The sequence below is a fragment of the Rana temporaria genome, chromosome 1 (genome assembly GCF_905171775.1).
Source record: "Rana temporaria chromosome 1, aRanTem1.1, whole genome shotgun sequence".
NCBI classification, from domain to species: domain Eukaryota; kingdom Metazoa; phylum Chordata; class Amphibia; order Anura; family Ranidae; genus Rana; species Rana temporaria.
This window is the reverse complement of record NC_053489.1, coordinates 199,846,917-199,868,134: the sequence shown is the minus strand read 5'-3', so window position 1 is coordinate 199,868,134 and position 21,218 is coordinate 199,846,917. Positions and strand designations below refer to the sequence as shown.

Genomic DNA, 21,218 nt, shown 5'->3' with positions numbered 1-21,218 from the left:
ATAGTTAGATTTACGACACTCAGAAAAAAAAAAGCAAACTGTAAATTAAAGAGATGGAATTATTCTTGCTGGACTTACTGATCCAGCATATTTTACAAAGTAGCTGAATTTCTGGAGTTTACCTTTAAGGTGACTACATTTATTGATCAGGCCACCCAACCTGCTTGAGCTCAGTTCTAGGTGGACCAATCTTCTGTGCCATAAACTGATCCTGGAATTCTGAATAGAGCTTCCTACTGGCTGACAATGCAGGAATGAACAGCAATAGAACAGTGATGCCTGGCACATGGGATCATGTATCCAAACGGTCATGAAAAGTACCTGATTGGCCCAATAATAAGATCATATATTGGTTCTGTATGCTCCTAAAGTATACCAAAGCTGAACAAATCCCAAAAGCAAGGTAACCATTCCACCTAACAATGACAAAAAAAACAGTGGCGGTGCGTGTATAGAGGGAGCTGGAGCACCGCCCCCTCTGGCTCCCGCACACGCCACTGATCACAATATACATAGATTCATGCATTGCATTGCATGAATCTATGTATTGACGCCAAATATTCAGATGGCCCGCCCCCTGGTGAGCGCCGGTGCAGTGTCATATTCTGCTCCCTATCACAGAATGCTGCGGAAGTCACGTGGCGGCCAACTGCGCATGCGCAATGCGTTCCAACGGCAAATGTGATGCGTTCCAGGGGATTTACGACACTACCCTTCAGTGAACCATCACAATTTGTCACGGAAGTGACGAGGAACCATACACAGAGCGTCGGGGGGGGGGGGTACAGAGAAACAGATGTAACGAGAACCATACTGTATCTGCATGTCTCTTTATCTCTCCCCCCGCTCCGTGTATTGTTCTCATTATATCTGCATGTCTCTTTTTTTTTTCCCGCCCCCCGCTCTTTGTATGGTTCTCATTACATCTGTATGTCTTTCTCTCCGCCCCCCCCCCTGTGTATGCTTCCTCGTCACTTCCGTCACAAATTGTGATGGGTTCACTGAACGGTAGTGTCGTCAATCCCCTGGAACGCATCGCATTTTGCGTTGGAACGCATTGCGCATGCGCAGTTCGACGCCACGTGACTTAGGCTGCATTCTGTGATAGGGAGCAAACGGTGACAGTACACCGGCCATCTGAATAACGGCGGCTGTGGAAGTGCCTATCAGAGCCAGCGGCCCTCAGGCTGTAGTCGGCTTCCAGATGCTTATCCTCGGGACGCACGGGGGGTGCATTCCTTGGATAAGAACGACAGGCGTCTCAGCCAATCTGGTTACCGGTAACCTGATTGGCTGAATCGTCACCGAGGGCGGGAGAAGACATCAAGGGACGATAGAAGCACGGCTGACCCCAGAAAGGCAAGTGCCAGCCGGGGGGGGGGGGGGGGGGGTCATTTTACAGGTCACAGTGGCAGCCAGCATTTTACTGGGCACAGTGGCGACAATTGCGGGGCACAGTGGCGACAATTGCGGGGCACAGTGGCGACAATTGATGGGCACAGTGGCGACAATTGATGGGCACAGTAGCTGCTTTTGTTTTTCGTTTGTTTTCACCCCCCCCAAAATTTTGAGCACTAGCTGCCACTGCAAAAAACGTGTTCTGGGGCTGTGACAATTGTCATTCTACCTTTTGTGTCACTGACCTGTAACAGGCATATCCGATGTTACCTGATATGCACATGTATATTCCAGCTCAGTGACTTGCTAGGTAGGAAGTAATACATCCCCAGAACACACAACTTACAAAACAATTCAGCAGTTATAGCAACCATATTCCCCTCTTCACAGGTTCTTCCCAAAAATCACAAAAAGTAACTGTAAATGTAATAAAGGTTTCTGGGGACACACAATCAAGTGTAGCATCCAGGAGCCAGCCAGTTCCAGTTAGTCTGTCAAATTCAGATCAGCTTGTTCTTGCTTTACTACCACTTGTTTGTATTAGCTGCTAAGCATCTTACACAAACAGTACAAAGTACATCATGCTATAGAGAAATATTACATTGCATGTTAGGACACAAGGAACCAAACCAGTGGGAAAGTACTTAAGATAAAGTCCCAATCGCTAATGATTATTTAGTGACTACAGAGCTTTATGCCACTCGTGGTTTATTAATGGATGTAACAAACATCATCCATACACCTAGTTCTTCAAACTGAAAAAAGGTCCAATTATTTCAGTTGAATACTTCAGTACGTCCATTATAATGTTGAATATGTTAATTTTACATAAAACAGCAAAGGAGGGGCTGTTCAATGAATGGCAGAAAGGTAAAAATGTTGTAATATATATATATATATTTTATTTATTTTATTTTTTTGTTTTAAAAAAAATATTATATAATAAAAAAAGTGTGCCCAATGACACACAATCTGAATATCGGACAAAAACGATCGTCTGAGGAAGAATCGTACGATTTTCGAATTGCCTGTACACCTACACCTCATACGATACCAGATTGTACGATTTTCATTTAGTCAGTATAGTTGTCGTCCGAAAATACAATACAACACATGACATCGTTTTTTTTTTTCCTGTCGTACGAGAATTTGTGACTTTAGTAACTTATTCAGTTTCTACATAGGACATTTGGATCGTGGGTACGGGCCATTAGTCTAGGCAAATATGTCAGGATCATACAATTTCGGTACATCAGAAAAGAGTACTGCCAGTACAGAGCTGTATGTGAGAACAAGGAATACGTGACCTGTCACAACGTGACCAATCTTCAACATGCCAGAGCACATGTTTCATTTTCATTGTTCTCCATTCACGCAGCCTTTCCCTGCCAGAATGTCCAATTTGCTCAGCATATCCTAACTCAAATACAATGGGGTTGATTTACTAAAGTCAAATCCACTTTGCACTGAAAGTGCACTTGCTGTAGAGCTGAGGGGAAGATCTGAAATTAGAGGAAGCTCTGCTGATTTTATCATCCAATCATGTGCAAGCAAAAAATGCTGTTTTTTATTTTCCTTGCATGTCCCCCTCTGATCTACAGTGACTGCAATTCAGAGTGCACTTGTAGTGCAAAGTGGATTTGCCTTCCGTAAATAACCCCCCCATGTGCTTAGCCACCATGGCAGACAGACTTGTAATATTAATCAGGGCTGCTGTTAGAAATCGCAGGGCCCTGTACACCCGCCCCGAAAATATAAAATATTTTTGCTAAAATGCCACGATTCTATGCTTTGCAGCCATGACAGAAATGATACCCTCTTTGAAAAACACCCATTCACACGAATAATGCTGCTCTACAAGTGCCCCACAACAGTGTGCAAAGCATGCTGTTGTGGTGCATTAGTGTGGGGATACAGCAGGCCGTGAGGCAGCAAATTTCCTCACTCAACCAGAGGGAGAAAGCCGGCAGAGAAGGATCCACAAGAGTCACAGCGCAGTACAGCCAGCCCTCCCACTCGGCAGGTACCCGGGCCCTTCTTTTGAACTGATGGGAGACCCGGTGTTTTATCATTATGGGTCCCCTATCAGATAGTGCCCGGCCTGGACTGCGCAATCTGTTCCATCAGCTGTAATTGGAGCATGCGCAGTCAACACGCCGCTCGCTCTATCAGATTGGGGACCCATCTCGATAGAACAGCGCTGGCCACGCTCACTCAATACAGCAAGGGGCGGAAGTTTTTTTTCAAAGGGGCAAGTATATTATTGAGCACTGGCCATCATAAATTTCTTGTATTCAGTGAGAGCGGCCTCTTATAATCATATCCGCCCCTTTAATAAAACCATCTGCCCCTTGCTGTATTGAGTGAGCACGGGCAGCTCCATTTTATCGAGATGGGTCCCCCATCTGATAGAGCGAGCGGCGTGTTAACTGTGCATGCTCCAACTACAGTTGATGGATTAGATCAGGGATATGCAATTAGCGGACCTCCAGCTGTTGCAAAACTACAAGTTTCATCATGCCTCTGCGTGTCATGCTTGTGGCTGTCAGAGTCTTGCTATGCCTCATGGGAATTGTAGTTCTGCAACAGCTGGAGGTCCGCTAATTGCATATCCCCGGATTAGATGTTCATTCGCTAAGATTTCCGTGATCTCAGATTGTGCAAGCACTGCGCAGTCCAGGCACTATCTGATAGGGGACCCATATTGATAGAACACCGGTACAGAAGGGCCAGCTGTGCTGCCTTATCAGTGGCCCTGATTTTAATGGACTGGGAGGTCGCTGATAAGCACCCTTCTAATCTGACACTGATTCCAGCTCTCAAACAGAAAGCCCATACAGAGGTTTGTTAAAGAAAGCTGGGAGGAAATGTCCGCAGGAGCCCGATATTGCACAATCCACTGACTGCGGATGCAATACTTTGCAGGCTTCTGTAGGAAAATAATAATAACAGCACTTTTTTACCTGAAAAAAATATATGTGCATTTATTATGATTTACTTGAACTTAGCCTTTAAATCGTATTACATCCTGTGCAAATTTTCGCCAATGCCTGGGTACAGAGCCCATATATGAACTCAGTTGGAGAAAGATGTTAGAGTGTATCACAAACATATATTTTCCAGCTTTAGGTAGATTTGGGAAAGGTTAGAACCTGTCAGGTTGTCATTGCTTTCTGTGTCCCCACAGATCTACAGAACAGGAGGTGAAGGGAAATCTACCCAAAGAATCGAGGGGGGGGGGGGACCCACACACAAACACATGACTGTTTTAACCATTTCCTACCCAATACAAAAAATAAGGTTTGGCTTTATATGCAGTTTAAAGTGTTCTATATCTATTGTTAAAAAAAAAAAAAAAAGTTCTATATAATGGCATGGAGGACTATGCCAGGGCTACATAATAAAGTTGGACTAGCCAATGGATGCCAGTTAATTGGTTAGATGGTTCAGACTCATGCCAGGAACAAAGAGGCAGTAGTTGTTATAGTAGACCTTTAGTTAGAAAAATTCAAGTCCTGCTAGATGACTTCAGGCTGGTCCCCTTAGCAGGTATAGACATGTAAAATATTAAAAATAAAATACCTATACTGTAAAAAAATACAGTAATACTGTCTCACGCTGCTCAGTTGCTCTTCATTTGTAGGCATTGCTGAATCTAAAGAGGCTGATCTGCTGACAGCCTTAAAGCAGAACTAATCCCTCCTATTCTTCACAGCCAATGAAGCTGCTTCTGTTTGATCTGCAACTGTTGCATGGTGCTGCACATGTGATCAGTTATGACAACAGCCATTTGATGGTTTGATAGTTTGGTTGAGAACACAAGCAAATGTGACAGTTAGCAAAAAAATAAATTTTAACATGACATTCAGCCGAGTTGTCAGATTGTTTTTTTTTTTTTTTTTTATTTCATTGCCGTACATACCGTATTTTCACTGCCGCTTCCGGGTATGTAATCTGCGGGACTGGGCGTTCCTAATTGATTGACATCCTTCCGACCGGCGCATACAGCGTGTCACGAGTTGCCGAAAGAAGCCGGACTGCGAGTCGGCTCTATACGGCGCCTGCGAACCAACGTTCGGCAACTCGTGACGCGCTGTATGCGCCGGTCGGAAGGATGTCAATCAATTAGGAACGCCCAGTCCCACAGATTACATACCCGGAAGCAGCGGTGAAAATACGGTATGTACGGCAATGAAATAAATAAAAAAACAGCCTAATGTCATTCTGACAACATTCTGTAATGTTAAAAAAATATGTTTTGGGTGAACCCCCGCTTTAATTTAAGAGGAAAATATTTTTGTCTTTACAACCCCTATAAGGATGTAAACATACCATTGTATAAGAATGTAAAGTGCATAATGTTTACTAAATAGTTACAAGCAATCCAATGATATACATGAAGAATCGGGTATCACAATGAGCTAGCAGTTCTCCCATCCCCCCCATTAAACAAAACAAAACCACTGCTGATCTCCTCGGACGGCTGCCAGGCTAGGGAAGCGCTGACACCGCGCACACTGTCGGGACTTGTAGTTCCGGTCCGCATACAGGCCATGCAAACTACAGAGACGCCAAACTACAAATCCCGAAGGCCTGTCCGCAGCCTGACAGGTGGGCGGCGTTTTCTCAGAATTCCGTGACGCAATACAAAGCGTGGAGCCAATGAGCGCACAACGAGGTGGAATGTCAACAAACAAGGAGACGACCACGTGATAATGAAAGCCGAAGGGGGAGAATGCAGAGGCTGCTGGCCGTGGATGGGAGGGGAGCTGTGTGAATGGGGTGATTGTCACCCTGCCTTAAACCTGACAAGTGTCACACAGCAAACCGACATTATACAAAGTCCGATCACTACAGAAAGCCACAGAAACATCAAGGAGGGGCCCCGGGTCCCATCTAATACAGGATACACTGCCAGATGTCAGTGAAATGAAAAGATCGTTTTATTAATGATACTAAGAATAGATGGGTTTAATCATTTACCTGGAAATCATATAAGGCGACAATGTTTTCATGTTTCAGCTCCTGGAATGAAAACACCAACTGTCAAATCAAATATTACACCATCAAACTGCCAATCTGTCACTCATCACACCACCAACATTCGGGTTACCTTCAGGATTTTGATTTCCTTTCCTAAAAGGGTCTGAGATTTGGCCAGGTTTTTCTTATTGATGCATTTTACTGCAACCTCCAGGTCCTGCTTCTGTGAATGGAACACAAAACAATGTAAACCTTCCCCCCAGATGATGGAATATCACAGAAAATACACAAGTCAGGATGACCCCCACTAGTCCAGACATGTCCTGTACACAATACAGGGAGTACACCTCCAGGGGGTGGCCAGGGTGCCAACGTCTCCATGTGCCAAAGCCTGGTATTATTTCTGTCACATGCTGGGGTTCCTAGAATAGCTCTAATCTTAGAAGGCTGACTAGATTTATAATACAAATGTCCCCTATTAAATTGCAGCACTGTGTCCCAAACATGTCATGTGTTATGAGAATATCTACAATACATGTGTTTGGGAGCATCACCTTCCATCCAAAAACAACAACAACCAGCCAGTAAACAAAAAGAGTTCAACTGTTCAGTGCAGATGTAGTGCAGTGCAGGTAAGTTCTGGGGCCTTGCAGTGCTTGGACCTGGTCCTTCTTTCAGTTAAAGAATGGCCCCTAATTGCAACTGAGTTTGTAGCCCCCGCCCCTTTATCTGTGTAGAGTTTGTAGCCCCCACCCCTTTATCTGTGTAAACATTGTAGCTCCCGCCCCTTTATCTGTGTACAGTTTGTAGCCCCCGCCCCTTTATCTGCGTAGAGTTTGTAGCCCCCGTCCCTTTATCTGTGTAAACATTGTAGCCCCCGCCCCTTTATCTGTGTAGAGTTTGTAGCCCCCACCCCTTTATCTGTGTAAACATTGTAGCTCCCGCCCCTTTATCTGTGTACAGTTTGTAGCCCCCGCCCCTTTATCTGCGTAGAGTTTGTAGCCCCCGTCCCTTTATCTGTGTAAACATTGTAGCCCCCGCCCCTTTATCTGTGTAGAGTTTGTAGCCCCCACCCCTTTATCTCTGTAAACATTGTAGCTCCCGCCCCTTTATCTGTGTACAGTTTGTAGCCCCCACCCCTTTATCTGCGTAGAGTTTGTAGCCCCGTCCCTTTATCTGTGTAAACATTGTAGCCCCCGCCCCTTTATCTGTGTAGAGTTTGTAGCCCCCACCCCTTTATCTGTGTAAACATTGTAGCTCCCGCCCCTTTATCTGTGTACAGTGTGTAGCCCCCGCCCCTTTATCTGCGTAGAGTTTGTAGCCCCCGCCCCTTTATCTGTGTAAACCTTGTAGCCCCCGTCCCTTTATCTGTGTAAACATTGTAGCTCCCCGTCCCTTTATCTGTGTTAACATTGTAGCCCCGCCCCTTTATCTGTGTAGAGTTTGTAGCTCCCCACCCCTTTATCTGCATAGAGTTTGTAGCCCCCGCCTCTTTATCTGTGTAAACATTGTAGCCCCTGCCCCTTTATCTGTGTAGAGTTTGTAGCTCCCGTACCTTTATCTATGTAAACATTGTAGCCCCCGTCCCTTTATCTGTGTAAACATTGTAGCCCCCGCCCCTTTATCTGTGTAAACATTGTAGCTTCCCGCCCCTTTATTCGTGTAAACATTGTAGCTCCCCGCCCCTTTATCCGTGTGGAGTTTTCTGGCCCCTCTTCGATCTGCATTATCTCCCTAAAACCCCCGTCTACATGGAGTTTGTAGGCCCCAAGCTCTGCCTATGTGTGTGGAGTTCTTAAAATGAATCAATCAATCAAAAAAAATACTAGTCAATAACAATAACAGGGACACTGCTAGGAACTTCATAGTGATATTACATTGATTTATTGACACACACACGACTTTAGATACAGTAAGGAAGGGTTAGAACCTCTGTCAGGTTTTATTACCTGTGTCCCCACAGGGGAGATTTACCATAGTCCCTGTGAGTTGTTACCAGATCACAACATAAGAAGGGACATCTACCAATAGGGACCCTCTACCTCTTAGTGGCACCCCCCCACACATTGGAAAACATGGTGTGCTTTGGGGAATGTGAAATCGCACAGTGTTACAGCCCCATACAGCCACAATTCTCCCATCCTTCCTGCAGGACCCACACAAGTATCAACCTAGCCTAAGAGGGTATTTTAGCCTTGACTTGAGAGCCTCTTACTTCCTGTTGTGTCCACAGGACAGGAAGTGGAGGAAAATCTTTCCAATGGGTCATAGGTAGGTGTTTTAACCCTTTCGAAATCCATCCAAACTAAAGTTTTAGCTGTATATATACACACACATTAAATGATTCTACATAAATCTGCACTGAGGACTATATAGAAAAGTGTCAGCAGTCCTATAAATAAAGAAAAGACAAGAGAAGAATGTAAACACACAATGACAGAGTGACAGCCTTCCTCTCTTACCTCTTTGTGTCTGCCTTTGAAGACCACAGCAAAAGCTCCATGACCGATCAGGTCTTTCCGACTAAACTCAAACTTGCCCACAGACTCCATGAGCGATTCCTGGCCACTGACAAGGGCTGGGGATGTAGGGATGAAGAAGAGAAGAGCCGAGGATGAGGATGAGAGGGGGGAGGAGGGGAAAAGAGGCGATCAGGAGCTGAGGAGCAGCTGGAAGAGAAGAGCTGCTCTCCTGTCCACCTCCCTTCTGCTGAGGATCAGACTCCTGGGGCTCACTGACATGGGCTGCTGCTCCCAGAGCTCCGAGCTCCCCTGCTGCATGATGCTGGGAGATGTGTCCGGACTGGAAGGGGTGACGGTCCCCCTAGAAGAGGAGGACAGAAGGCCCCCCTCCCATACACAAGCCCCCAAGTGCCATGCTCATGGAACCTGTCTGTTTGTCTGTCTGCTTTGTTTACAGGCCTGTCCTCTGCACTCAGACTGCTGCTACTGCTGTCACCGCTGGGAGCTGATAAATAAGGCCCACAGCCGATTGCACAGCGTAGTCCTACAGCTGCTGGGCAGCACTGCGCAGGCGCGGAGGCTCTGCTCAGAAGGCAGGGACTGCGCATGGCTATGCGAACCTGCTGCTGTTGCTTTGTTATTGCTGAGTGCTTTGAGTAACCCGAGCGGCCATAGAGGACAATGCTGAGACGTCCAAGGGAAGCTCAAGCGTTCCACCTGTTGTTCTACTGCTGCTTCCTTTACATTCAAGTAATAATGGGTGCAAGTTACCTGTAACGGAACACTATTGCGCCCTGAGGCGGCATTCCCGCAGGAGGAATCCTGTGGAAAGTGTAACATTAGGGTCACATATGTGTGCATGTCTGTGCACGTACATCTCAGGTACAGCCGCCCAATTTAATGGATGTATGCATGTCTGCGCACGCACATCTCAGGTACAGCCGCCCAATTACTGGATGTATGCATGTCTGCGCACGCACATCTCAGGTACAGCCGCCCAATTACTGGATGTATGCATGTCTGCGCACGCACATCCCACGTACAGCCGCCCAATTACTGGATGTATGCATGTCTGCGCACGTACATCTCAGGTACAGCCGCCCAATTACTGGATGTATGCATGTCTGCGCACGCACATCTCAGGTACAGCCGCCCAATCACTGTAACAGATGGCTGCATCCACAAGAAACACGACCCATTTTTAAAAACGCTCCACATCGAAACGCGTGGTGTTAGGGTATCACATGTACAAAAATACATGCAGGCGCTGATGGGTGGGTGTCGGTAAGAATTAATGGCACTTCTATCCAATTTGGGAGAAAGGGCATTTAGAGAACATTGGAAAACCACGTTGCTCTTCTGGTTGGTATTCCATGGGTGTACCAACCGCAATCATTGGACGTGTGCATGTCTGCGCACGCACATCTCAGGTACAGCCACCCAATCATTGGATGTGTGCATGTCTGCGCACGTACATCTCAGGTACAGCCGCCCAATAATTGGATGTGTGCATGTCTGCGCACGTACATCTCAGGTACAGCCGCCCAATCATTGGATGTGTGCATGTCTGCGCACGTACATCTCAGGTACAGCCGCCCAATCATTGGATGTGTGCATGTCTGCGCACGTACATCTCAGGTACAGCCGCCCAATCATTGGATGTGTGCATGTCTGTGCACGCACATCTCAGGTACAGCCGCCCAATCATTGGATGTGTGCATGTCTGCGCACGTACATCTCAGGTACAGCCGCCCAATCGTTGGATGTGTGCATGTCTGCGCACGTACATCTCAGGTACAGCCGCCCAATCATTGGATGTGTGCATGTCTGCGCACGTACATCTCAGGTACAGCCGCCCAATCATTGGATGTGTGCATGTCTGCGCACGTACATCTCAGGTACAGCCGCCCAATCATTGGATGTGTGCATGTCTGTGCACGCACATCTCAGGTACAGCCACCCAATCATTGGATGTGTGCATGTCTGTGCACGCACATCTCAGGTACAGCCGCCCAATCATTGGCTGTATCTGCAAGAAACGCAAAACCCATTTTTAAATAAGCGATGCAGCGAAACGCATGGTGCTGCGGTATCACACGCACAAAAACACATGCAGGCGCTGATGGGTGGGTGCTGGCAGGGCAGCCATCACACATTTTGGGGCCCCTTACACAGATTTAGGCAGGGCCCCCCTGGAGCAGAGAACGGTGGGGGGGGGGCCCTCCTCTCTCCTGCCACGAGATAATAAGGGAGGGGGGGGGGGTTGTGGTAACGAAAGTGTCATCTCTTCTCTTCTCTCTCCTGCCGCAAGTTGCTAAAGTCAGCCGCAAGTTTCTAAAGGTGGGGGGGGGTCAAACGGAAAACAAACAGGGGGACCCTGCTGTGAGTTTCTAAAGGTGGGGGGTCAAACGGGAAAAAAGGGGGGGCGACCGGCCCCTGGGGACCATCGGGCCCCTTACAAGTGTAATGCCTGTACCCCCCGTGATGGCTGCCCTGGGTGCTGGTAAGAATTAATGGAACTTCCATCCAATTTGGGAGAAAGGGCATTTAGAGAACATTGGAAAACCACAGGGCTCTTCTGGTTGGTATTCCATGGGTGTACATTTTCTTTACCAATAAAAACCTTTGGGGCAAGGTTCACATACTGTATGTGCGAATTGGATATGGGTTTCCCCACATCCAATTCACATGACATGAGAGTGTGATCGGCTCTCGTTGGAGCACACAGTGCCGGGACAGTCATGGTCCGCATTCTAAAAGGGTCCTGTGCGTTTTTGGGTCGATTCAGGCAAAAATTCAGACCTGAACTAGTGAACAGGAACGCACCGGACCCCATGCTGGGAACCCTGCCTTAGCACAGGTTCACACTGGGCTGTGGGAATGAAGCCATGCAAGTTCAGAACTCGCACAATTTCACTCCTGCTTGTCAGTCCCGATTTCGGCTGCGATTACAGAGAAATCTGTGTGGTTTCTGCACAGATGTCAATGTAAATCACGGCCGAAATCGCAAAAAGGAGTACAGAAACTACTTTTTGAAAGCGGTGCAGCGCCGCAGATGCATCGTTGCACTGATTAGGATGGTGCCATTGTCAGCAAATGCTGCAGATTTACCATGTCAAATGGCACCAGTGTGAACCAGGGCTAAAAAATTTAATTAAGCCACTTAGTAAATTACACACAATCCCCTCTGTTAGAAAGATGCCTATGTTGCAGTGTCTGCGCTTTGTAAAAAATATCCCCATTTCTACCTGAATTCACTGCTCGGCGATCACATGACTCCTCCTCCTGATCTGACATCTAGAGCGGGAGGGGCCGAGAATCCCCCGCTAATGTCAGTCGGGAGGAGATAGTTGAGACATCAGCCAGGGAGGGCGGGAGCAGTAAGGAGTCAGGTGAGCGCCGATCAGTGAATTCAGGTAGGAATGGGCATGTTTTTTTACAAAGCACATACACTGCAGCATAGGACGCTTTCTAACAGAAGGGATTGAGCGTTATTTACACTGCTGGAGGGGTGGGCACTGTCACTAGCTGACAGACAGGGAGGACAGAGGAAAGAGAACAGAGCAGGGCTGCAGATGACGGAGGCACGTAAACTGACCACAGTGTCAGGGCTCAGCAGCCATGATAAACCGTGGTCAGTTTACCGGGGGGAGGGCAGAACCAGGCAGGATTAGCCAGGAATTTCAGGTGGTACAGGGGGTCAAATTACACAGCACAAGTATTGTGCTGTTTACCATGCTTTAAAGAGACAGGATCAAATTTATTTGTATATTTTTAAGGGTTACAAACGCTTTACTTACAGATTGAGTTTGGTTTTCCCACATCTAGTTTTTACCAATACCTTCAGATCTGCCATGCACTTTCTGCTCAGTCCAGGTCTTGGTCTCTTAAAAGAGAAGTATGTTTTTTTATTTAATTTTTTTTAGATTCATACTTACCTCAGTGGATGCAGCATCAGACCGATGCTGCATATGTCCCTGTCGTCTCTGCATTGAGAACCGAGCCACCAAACATTGCCTTTAGCTTGGTTCTCAATCCTCCCCGAGCAGAGAGCTGCTGACTGTCAGTCAGCATCTATCCTGCTCTGTTACTCCACACTCCCTGGAGCGCCGAGCTGTTGAGGGGCGGGGAGCGGCCATCTCAGCGGCTCGCTGAGACGGCCATCAGTCAAGGCAACTGGCAGATCCAGACTTCGGAAGTTGGAATGACGCGTTGCCTCGACTGATTGCAGTGAAGTCAGTGGAGAGCGGTTGGTACACCCATGGAATACCAACCAGAAGAGCAACATGGTTTTCCAATGTTCTCTAAATGCCCATTCTCCCAAATTGGATAGAAGTGCCATTAATTCTTACCGACACCCACCCATCAGCGCCTGCATGTGTTTTTGTACGTGTGATACCGCAGCACCACGTGTTTCGATGTGGAGCGTTTTTAAAAATGGGTTGTGTTTCTTGCGGGTACAGCCCTCTGTTCCAATGATTAGGTGAATGTACCTGCATGCGCAGACATGCACACATATGTGACCCTAATTTTACACTTTCGACATGATTCCTCCTGCGGGAATGCCACCTCAGGGTGCAATAGTGTTCCGTTACAGGTACAGGTTGGGAACAGTTGTGGCCTGTACAAAGCAATGACAGGTTGACAGGTGCCACGGCTGTGCCCCCCCCCATGCATACGTATCTGCTGATCCAGTGGTTACCACAGTTTAAGGACAGATGATCAAACCTGGATGCAGACAGGTGTTTTTTTTTTATTTACAAACTTTATTTGAAATGTTTAAAACGTACACTTCATTCATGGCAATGTATAAGAAATGCAATACACTGCTCCATAGGCTGCATTGCAGTGTGAATAGGACACATAAGAAGCAATATTTTCCTGTGTATCCTTGCGACGACAGACACTTTGCAATGCAGTAAAACATCAATCACCACACAATATGTGAATTAGCCCTACAGTTGCTTACATTAACATGATATAGCGCCCTGCTACCATTGAGTGGGAGCTATGTGTTAAATTATAGTTGACTGAACATTAGTTTGGCTCAGGATGAATATTCTAAATTGTTGGTTCTGTTCAGTTCAGCTGGGTTGCACAAGTTTCCATTAAGTTAGGTGTTTCGCTGTCACCGCAGGTCATGGTTGGAAAGGCAACAAGCTGGATGTATTGGGTATCTCTTTCTCAGAAGAGGCTCAGGGGGCGTGGTTAACCCGCTGTGCATTCTGGGGAGGGGTACTTAAGGGACAGACGCCGTTTGGCGGGGTTCGTCTTTTGATCCCGACCTGAGGGCCCTCCTGGCCTCAGGGATGCTGAGCTGTTTTATAGCCTCGGGGCCTGCTGGCCCGAGGCCTAGCAACTAAGAGTAGGCCCAGGAGTTTCTGGGGCCTGCTGATCCAGGGATTGTCCTTCGCTACCTTATCCAAGGAAGGAAGCTGAACCAGTGGGATTCAATTGATGGACGTACCCTGGCGGATTTACCTCACTGTGCTGCTGGTACGGCTGAAAGATTCTTGGCACCGTGAGTCATGTAACTTTTGTTGAAACTATACCGAGTGTGCAGTCGGTTACATGATCTTGTGGCAGAAGATCGTGGGACGGCCTGACGACACTTGTCAAGTCTGTGGCAGAGACTTTGTCGAGCTTCGCATCAGCTGCTAGGCCGGTGAGAGTAGGCCTATCTTTTGGTTGCTACAATCCTCTAGATCTAAGTGATACCCGTGACTCGCAAAGTCAAAAGTGCCTGAGTCTTCCCTATCACTCTACCCCTCCGTTGGAGAATTTTGTTAATAAAACCCTTGAAAGAGACTTTGTGTTGGTGCGTACATTCTTATGGACAACTCTTCAAGGACAACCCTTGCAACGAGCGCATGGAACAGTAAGGTAACGGCAGGCACAAATCTAAACCAGCAGCTCTATCGGGGGTAGTGCTACAATGATGTAGGGTGCCGCTACCAGTTAGACCAGGCCCTCATTTTATAAATACTTCTTGGTCATTTTATAAATACTTCTTGGTCATACCAGTTGAATTTTTGGATAGGTATTAACTAACAGCTTGCAGGAAGACTGATATAAAGCGTCTTCTTAAAATGATCATAAAGACGTAGATATACATTTTCTCTTTACCCAGTGTTTTTTTACCATATACAGTAAATTCAGGAACAACTCTACAAAGTGTTAGACCCCACCATTCTTGAGGTCTTTTTAGTATATGATCATTTATTCCCACATCATAGGCTGCAGTACATCATCACCCTATGTGGATCAACATTTACCAGAAGGATAGATGCCACATGCCAAAGGTCCATAATCTTTTATTTGGTACAATCCCCATACTAAAGCCTGGTACACACGATCAGATTTTCATCGGACAAATCGTAGGACTTTTGTCCGAAGGGCGTTAGCCAGGAACTTGAATTGCATACAATAATTGTCGACCAACAAACAGAAACTACGTGATTTTTCAGCTCTTTAGTGTCACCCTTTGGACAACTTCTGCTAATGTTGTGTTATGGTGAGCATTGCTTATGAGCATGCGTGTTTGTACTTTAGAGTTTTGTCCGAAGGACTTGTGGACACACGATTGGATAATCCGACAACACACATTTGTTGGCGGACAATTTTAAAGCGTGCTATCCAACATTTGTCCATGGAAAATCCGAAAACAATTGTCCGATGGAGCATACAAATGGTCGGATTTTCCGACAACAGCCTACCATCACACAAATCCCATTGGAAAATACAATCATGTGTACGGGCCTTAAGATATACAGGAGCTTCAACCATTGTACTCTCTGCACAATAGGGGTGATCTCCCCCCATGTATTAAATTTTTCGATCTTATATACAGTGAGGAAAATAAGTATTTGAACACCCTGCTATTTTGCAAGTTCTCCCACTTGGAAATCATGGAGGGGTCTGAAATTGTCATCGTAGGTGCATGTCCACTGTGAGAGACATAATCAAAAAAAAAAATCCAGAAATCACAATGTATGATTTTTTTAACTATTTATTTGTATGATACAGCTGCAAATAAGTATTTGAACACCTGAGAAAATCAATGTTAATATTTGGTACAGTAGCCTTTGTTTGCAATTACAGAGGTCAAACGTTTCTTGTAGTTTTTCACCAAGTTTGCACACACTGGAGGAGGGATTTTGGCCCACTCCTCCACACAGATCTTCTCTAGATCAGTCAGGTTTCTGGGCTGTCGCTGAGAAACACAGAGTTTGAGCTCCCTCCAAAGATTCTCTATTGGGTTTAGGTCTGGAGACTGGCTAGGCCACGCCAGAACCTTGATATGCTTCTTACAGAGCCACTCCTTGGTTATCCTGGCTGTGTGCTTCGGGTCATTGTCATGTTGGAAGACCCAGCCTCGACCCATCTTCAAAGCTCTAACTGAGGGAAGGAGGTTGTTGCCCAAAATCTTGCAATACATGGCCCCGGTCATCCTCTCCTTAATACAGTGCAGTCGCCCTGTCCCATGTGCAGAAAAACACCCCCAAAGCATGATGCTACCACCCCCATGCTTCACAGTAGGGATGGTGTTCTTGGGATGGTACTCATCATTCTTCTTCCTCCAAACACGGTTAGTGGAATTATGACCAAAAAGTTCTATTTTGGTCTCATCTGACCACATGACTTTCTCCCATGACTCCTCTGGATCATCCAAATGGTCATTGGCAAACTAAAGACGGGCCTTGACATGTGCTGGTTTAAGCAGGGGAACCTTCCGTGCCATGCATGATTTCAAACCATGACGTCTTAGTGTATTACCAACAGTAACCTTGGAAACGGTGGTCCCAGCTCTTTTCAGGTCATTGACCAGCTCCTCCAGTGTAGTCCTGGGCTGATTTCTCACCTTTCTTAGGATCATTGAGACCCCACGAGGTGAGATTTTGCATGGAGCCCCAGTCCGAGGGAGATTGACAGTCATGTTTAGCTTCTTCCATTTTCTAATGATTGCTCCAACAGTGAACCTTTTTCCACCAAGCTGCTTGGCAATTTCCCCGTAGCCCTTTCCAGCCTTGTGGAGGTGTACAATTTTGTCTCTAGTGTCTTTGGACAGCTCTTTGGTCTTGGCCATGTTAGTAGTTGGATTCTTACTGATTGTATGGGGTGGACAGGTGTCTTTATGCAGCTAATGACCTCAAACAGGTGCATCTAATTTAGGATAATAAATGGAGTGGAGGTGGACATTTTAAAGGCAGACTAACAGGTCTTTGAGGGTCAGAATTCTAGCTGATAGACAGGTGTTCAAATACTTATTTGCAGCTGTATCATACAAATAAATAGTTAAAAAATCATAAATTGTGATTTCTGGAATTTTTTTTTTTGATTATGTCTCTCACAGTGGACATGCACCTACGATGACAATTTCAGACCCCTCCATGATTTCCAAGTGGGAGAACTTGCAAAATAGCAGGGTGTTCAAATACTTATTTTCCTCACTGTATATATATTTTTTTTTTTCTCTTCTTTTTTTTTTTTTTTTTTTTTTTCACAAGGTAGGGAATTTGGCCTTCCCTCTTTTTACACTTTGTAAATACACAATAGGGAGAATTTATTACCCCTGGATTAAGTTTTTTTTTTATTTTTATTTTTCTCTTTCACAAGGTAGGGAATTTGGCCTTCCCTCTTTTTACACTTTGTAAATACACAATAGGGAGAATTTATTACTCCTGGATTAAATTTTTTTTTTTTTTTTGTATGTCTCTTTTTCTTCTCTCCTCCTCTTTCCTCTCGTCTTGTACCCTCCGTCTTAACCCTGCCCCGTCGCCTCCATCCCCCACCGCTAGGGGGGTCTGAGTTCTGTCTCCAGGCCCCCCCCCAGGGAAATTAAATCTTAAAGGGAAAATTAGACATGGGGCAAGTTTGAAGTGAGTAATCCTGTAGCACTAGTGACAGACGAAGTCTTCTCCTTTTTCTTATTTTTTTTTTTCTCTTTTCTTTATGGTATAAGAGGTACCTATTGAGACCATTATGTTGTAAGTCTGTATGTTGATTTTATGTGTATTTATTGTTCTGTTTGGAAAAAAAACAACAAAAAAAAAAAACCATTGTACTCTCCACAGATTATGATATACACAGGATGATGTAAATGTCCCTTAAAAAAAAAACCCAATGGTACAGATCATACAAATCAATTTATTCAAATAAATTAACATTAATAAACATAAACAAAGCATGTATTTAAGCTCCAAACCATGTTTGCATTCAAATGTCCAAAACTCCACCCAACATGTTTCATCACAACAGGACGTCTTCAGGGGAAAATTGACCTCACTCTTCCTTCCTGCATAAATAGCCATACTTAGCTCTGCCCATAGCCCTTTAGATTGACAGAACATTGCTCTATTAGTGGGAACTTGGGGGGGGGGGGGGGGTTAATAAAAACCCTTCTAAGGCCTTCACACCCTTTTCAGCACCGTCTAACATGGTTTCGGGGGAACTATAAAATGGCACAGAAATGCCCTGCATTACCTGCTAGATTCAGTCCTAGTGACAGAATCCAGAAGTTGCAATCTTACCATGGCTCCCCACCACTATACAACCATTTCTTTCTGTAATAATCATAGCTAAACACATATAAATATAGTTCAGCATTCTAAAATGTATAACGTACAGCATAGAGTGCAGAGGCCATGAGTGTGTAATGGATAATCGGGTACCTCTACACTGGTGTTATGTATCCAAGTGCAACATTCTTAGTCCTCAGTTATTTCACATAGGCCAGTGAGTAGTAAGGGTGCAGAGATCAGTGTATTGCTACCCTTACATTTACACTAAGTGGAGAAGTGCCCCCTTAAATTAGTGGTCAGTACAGAATTGCCCTCAATACATAAGCAGTGAATGGTAAAGTGCCCAGTTACATGGGAGTTCTGTGCTAACTCAGCTAAATACATACACCCTCCTTGCCCTGCCCTTGGTACACCACTGGCTGAGATTCCCATGTGCTGTGAGCAGCTGGTTAGTTAGGAATACTAACAAGAATGTCTAATGCCGCGTACACACAATCATTTTTCGGCATTTATAAAACAACGTTTTTAAAAAATGTCATTTAAAATGATCGTGTGTGGGCTTCACATCATTTTTCTGGTTCTGAAAAACGACAAAAAAAAAATTCGAACATGCTGCATTTTCTAACGACGTTTTAAACGATGTCCTTTTTCCGGTTGTAAAAAATGATCGTGTGTGGGCTAAAACAGCGTTAAAAATCCGCGCATGCTCAGAAGCAAGTTATGGGACGGGAGCGCTCGTTCTGGTAAAACTACCGTTCGTAATGGAGTAAGCACATTCATCACGCTGTAACAGACAAAAAAGCGTGAATCGTCTTTGACAAACACAAAATCAGCTAAACTGTGACGTCATCCGAATGGAACTTCCCCTTTATAGTGCCGTCGTACGTGTTGTACGTCACCGCGATTTGCTAGAGCATTTTTTTTAAACGATGGTGTGTGGGCAATGTCGTTTTAATGATGAAGTTGTAAAAAACGTCGTTTTTTCTACATGCTGAAAAACCAGAAAAGAATAATAATAATAGCATGAAAGCCTAAATAGAAAACAAATTTAGACATCACATCTAAGAATTGGTCAGCTACAATATAATAAATGTTTACTTTTGGGGTCAATACTGTTTTAACCAGTCTGCTGCCAAATCAGCTGTGTGTTTTTCTGTATGTGTGAAAAATAATCTTAGGCCTGAAGATTTGTTAAACCCCCCAAACTTTGTATATTTAGTGAAAGCAGAGACCCTGGAGAATAAAATAGTGCTAGTTCCAATTATGTAGCTGGAGTTTTTTTTCTTGTAATTTCAGATGTGGCTTTTTTTTAACCAGTGAAATTTGAAAATGAAACCTAGATTTGTGTGCGATTTTTGAGTGTTTTGATGTGTTTTCTAAACTCAAATCGTTTTTTCCACACTATTAATTGCAGTAAAAATCAGGTGCCCCGAGGTCCAAAAGTTTATCCAAGCAACTATAGATTTTTGATTTTCAATTTCAATGATTTTATTGAATCTGAGCCTATATTCTTCAGAGAAAACATAACTCTCAAAGGCATGCATTACAAATATAACAGCTCTTTCAGTGTTCCAAAGGTATATCATTCTAGGATTAGAGATGGAGCACCCCCTCCAGCCAAAAGGAAGATCTCACTCCCACCACAGATTTTGCATAATTCATGAAATTGTAGAGATTCAATATCAAGATCTGCTAAAGAGAAAAAACAAACATGGAGTTAGGGGGAAAAAAAGGAGGCAGGGGATGTTGGGGTTGGGGGTGTAGTCCACCCCATAGGGTTGCATGCCTGTCTGCCCCTTACAGCTCCTGAAATATATTGTATCAAGGGGTACCAGAACTTCATTTAGGATGACTGATACTTCCATTAATCATCATCCTAGACCAGGGGTCTCCAAACTGCGGCCCGAGGGCCAGATGTGGCCCTTTGCTAGCCTTTATCCGGCCCTTAGGGCACTATTCCTCCCACTGACACCAACAAGGGGGCACTATTTTTTCCACTGATACCAATGATGGGATACTATTCCTCCTACTAATAGGGGCACTGCTATTCCTTCTACTGATCACCAACCTTTAAGGCCATATTTATTTTCACTGATGCTGGTCCCATGACAATTTCTGCCCCCCACTGGCCACAATCCGGCCCTCCTAAAGTCTAAAGGACAATAAACTGGCCCTTGGTTTGAAAAGTTTGGAGACCCCTGGCCTAGAGAGTGCAATGTCATAGAGGGTCATGCACTAGCAGGGGTGCTTAGCATCATGTGTTCCATTTTGCACACATGCAGAATGACATATATTTTTAAAATAGTGACATGGGAGCAGGGATGATGGCTGCACAAAGGCAGCCTGAAAAGAACTCCATAAGAAGGAAAGGCAGCATGGACCTAGATAAGTGTACTTGTTTAGGTGTTTTAAATTATTGCCATTTTCTTGCTTGGGGGTAGGGAAGTCCTCTTTAAAGCGGAGGTCCGACGAAAAAAAATAATATAAAAAAATATATATAAAAGCCAGCAGCTACAAATACTGCAGCTGCTGACTCTTAATAAATGATGGACACTTACCTGTCCAGCGCACCCCTGATGTCAGCAGCCAAAGTTGAGCAATCGCTCGTCTCTCAACTGCCCTTGCCGCCATTATGCCGGTGTGATTATTTTCGGAAGTGGGTGCAAATACCTGTATTATACAGGTATTTGCACCCCCCTCCCCCTGAAAGGTGCCAAATTTGACACCGGAGGGTTTCGAAAAGCGGAGGTTGACTTTTTGTGAGGACCTCCGCTTTAAAGTGTTACCAAAACCAGCAATAGGAAAATAGTTCATCTGTGCCCCCCCCCCCCCCCACAGTGCCCGCAGCTTATAA

General features: G+C 45.2%; 1 protein-coding gene across 5 annotated transcripts in view; it reads right to left on the bottom strand.

Annotated features, from left to right (window-relative positions):
- Positions 1-9,408, bottom strand: part of ULK1 (unc-51 like autophagy activating kinase 1) — a 147,027-nt gene extending 137,619 nt beyond the window's left edge. For 4 of the 5 annotated variants that reach the window (XM_040347654.1, XM_040347665.1, XM_040347674.1 and 1 more), the window contains exons 1-3: positions 8,844-9,407; positions 6,512-6,604; positions 6,382-6,423 (exon numbers count right to left, since the gene is read on the bottom strand). In XM_040347654.1, the coding sequence (XP_040203588.1) occupies positions 6,382-6,423; positions 6,512-6,604; positions 8,844-8,933 (225 nt within the window). In that variant the 5' untranslated portion in view covers positions 8,934-9,407. Of the gene's footprint in view, positions 1-6,381; positions 6,424-6,511; positions 6,605-8,843 lie in introns of all 5 variants that reach the window. The other variant, XM_040347658.1, reaches the window with a different exon arrangement.
- Positions 9,409-21,218: the final 11,810 nt, after the last annotated feature.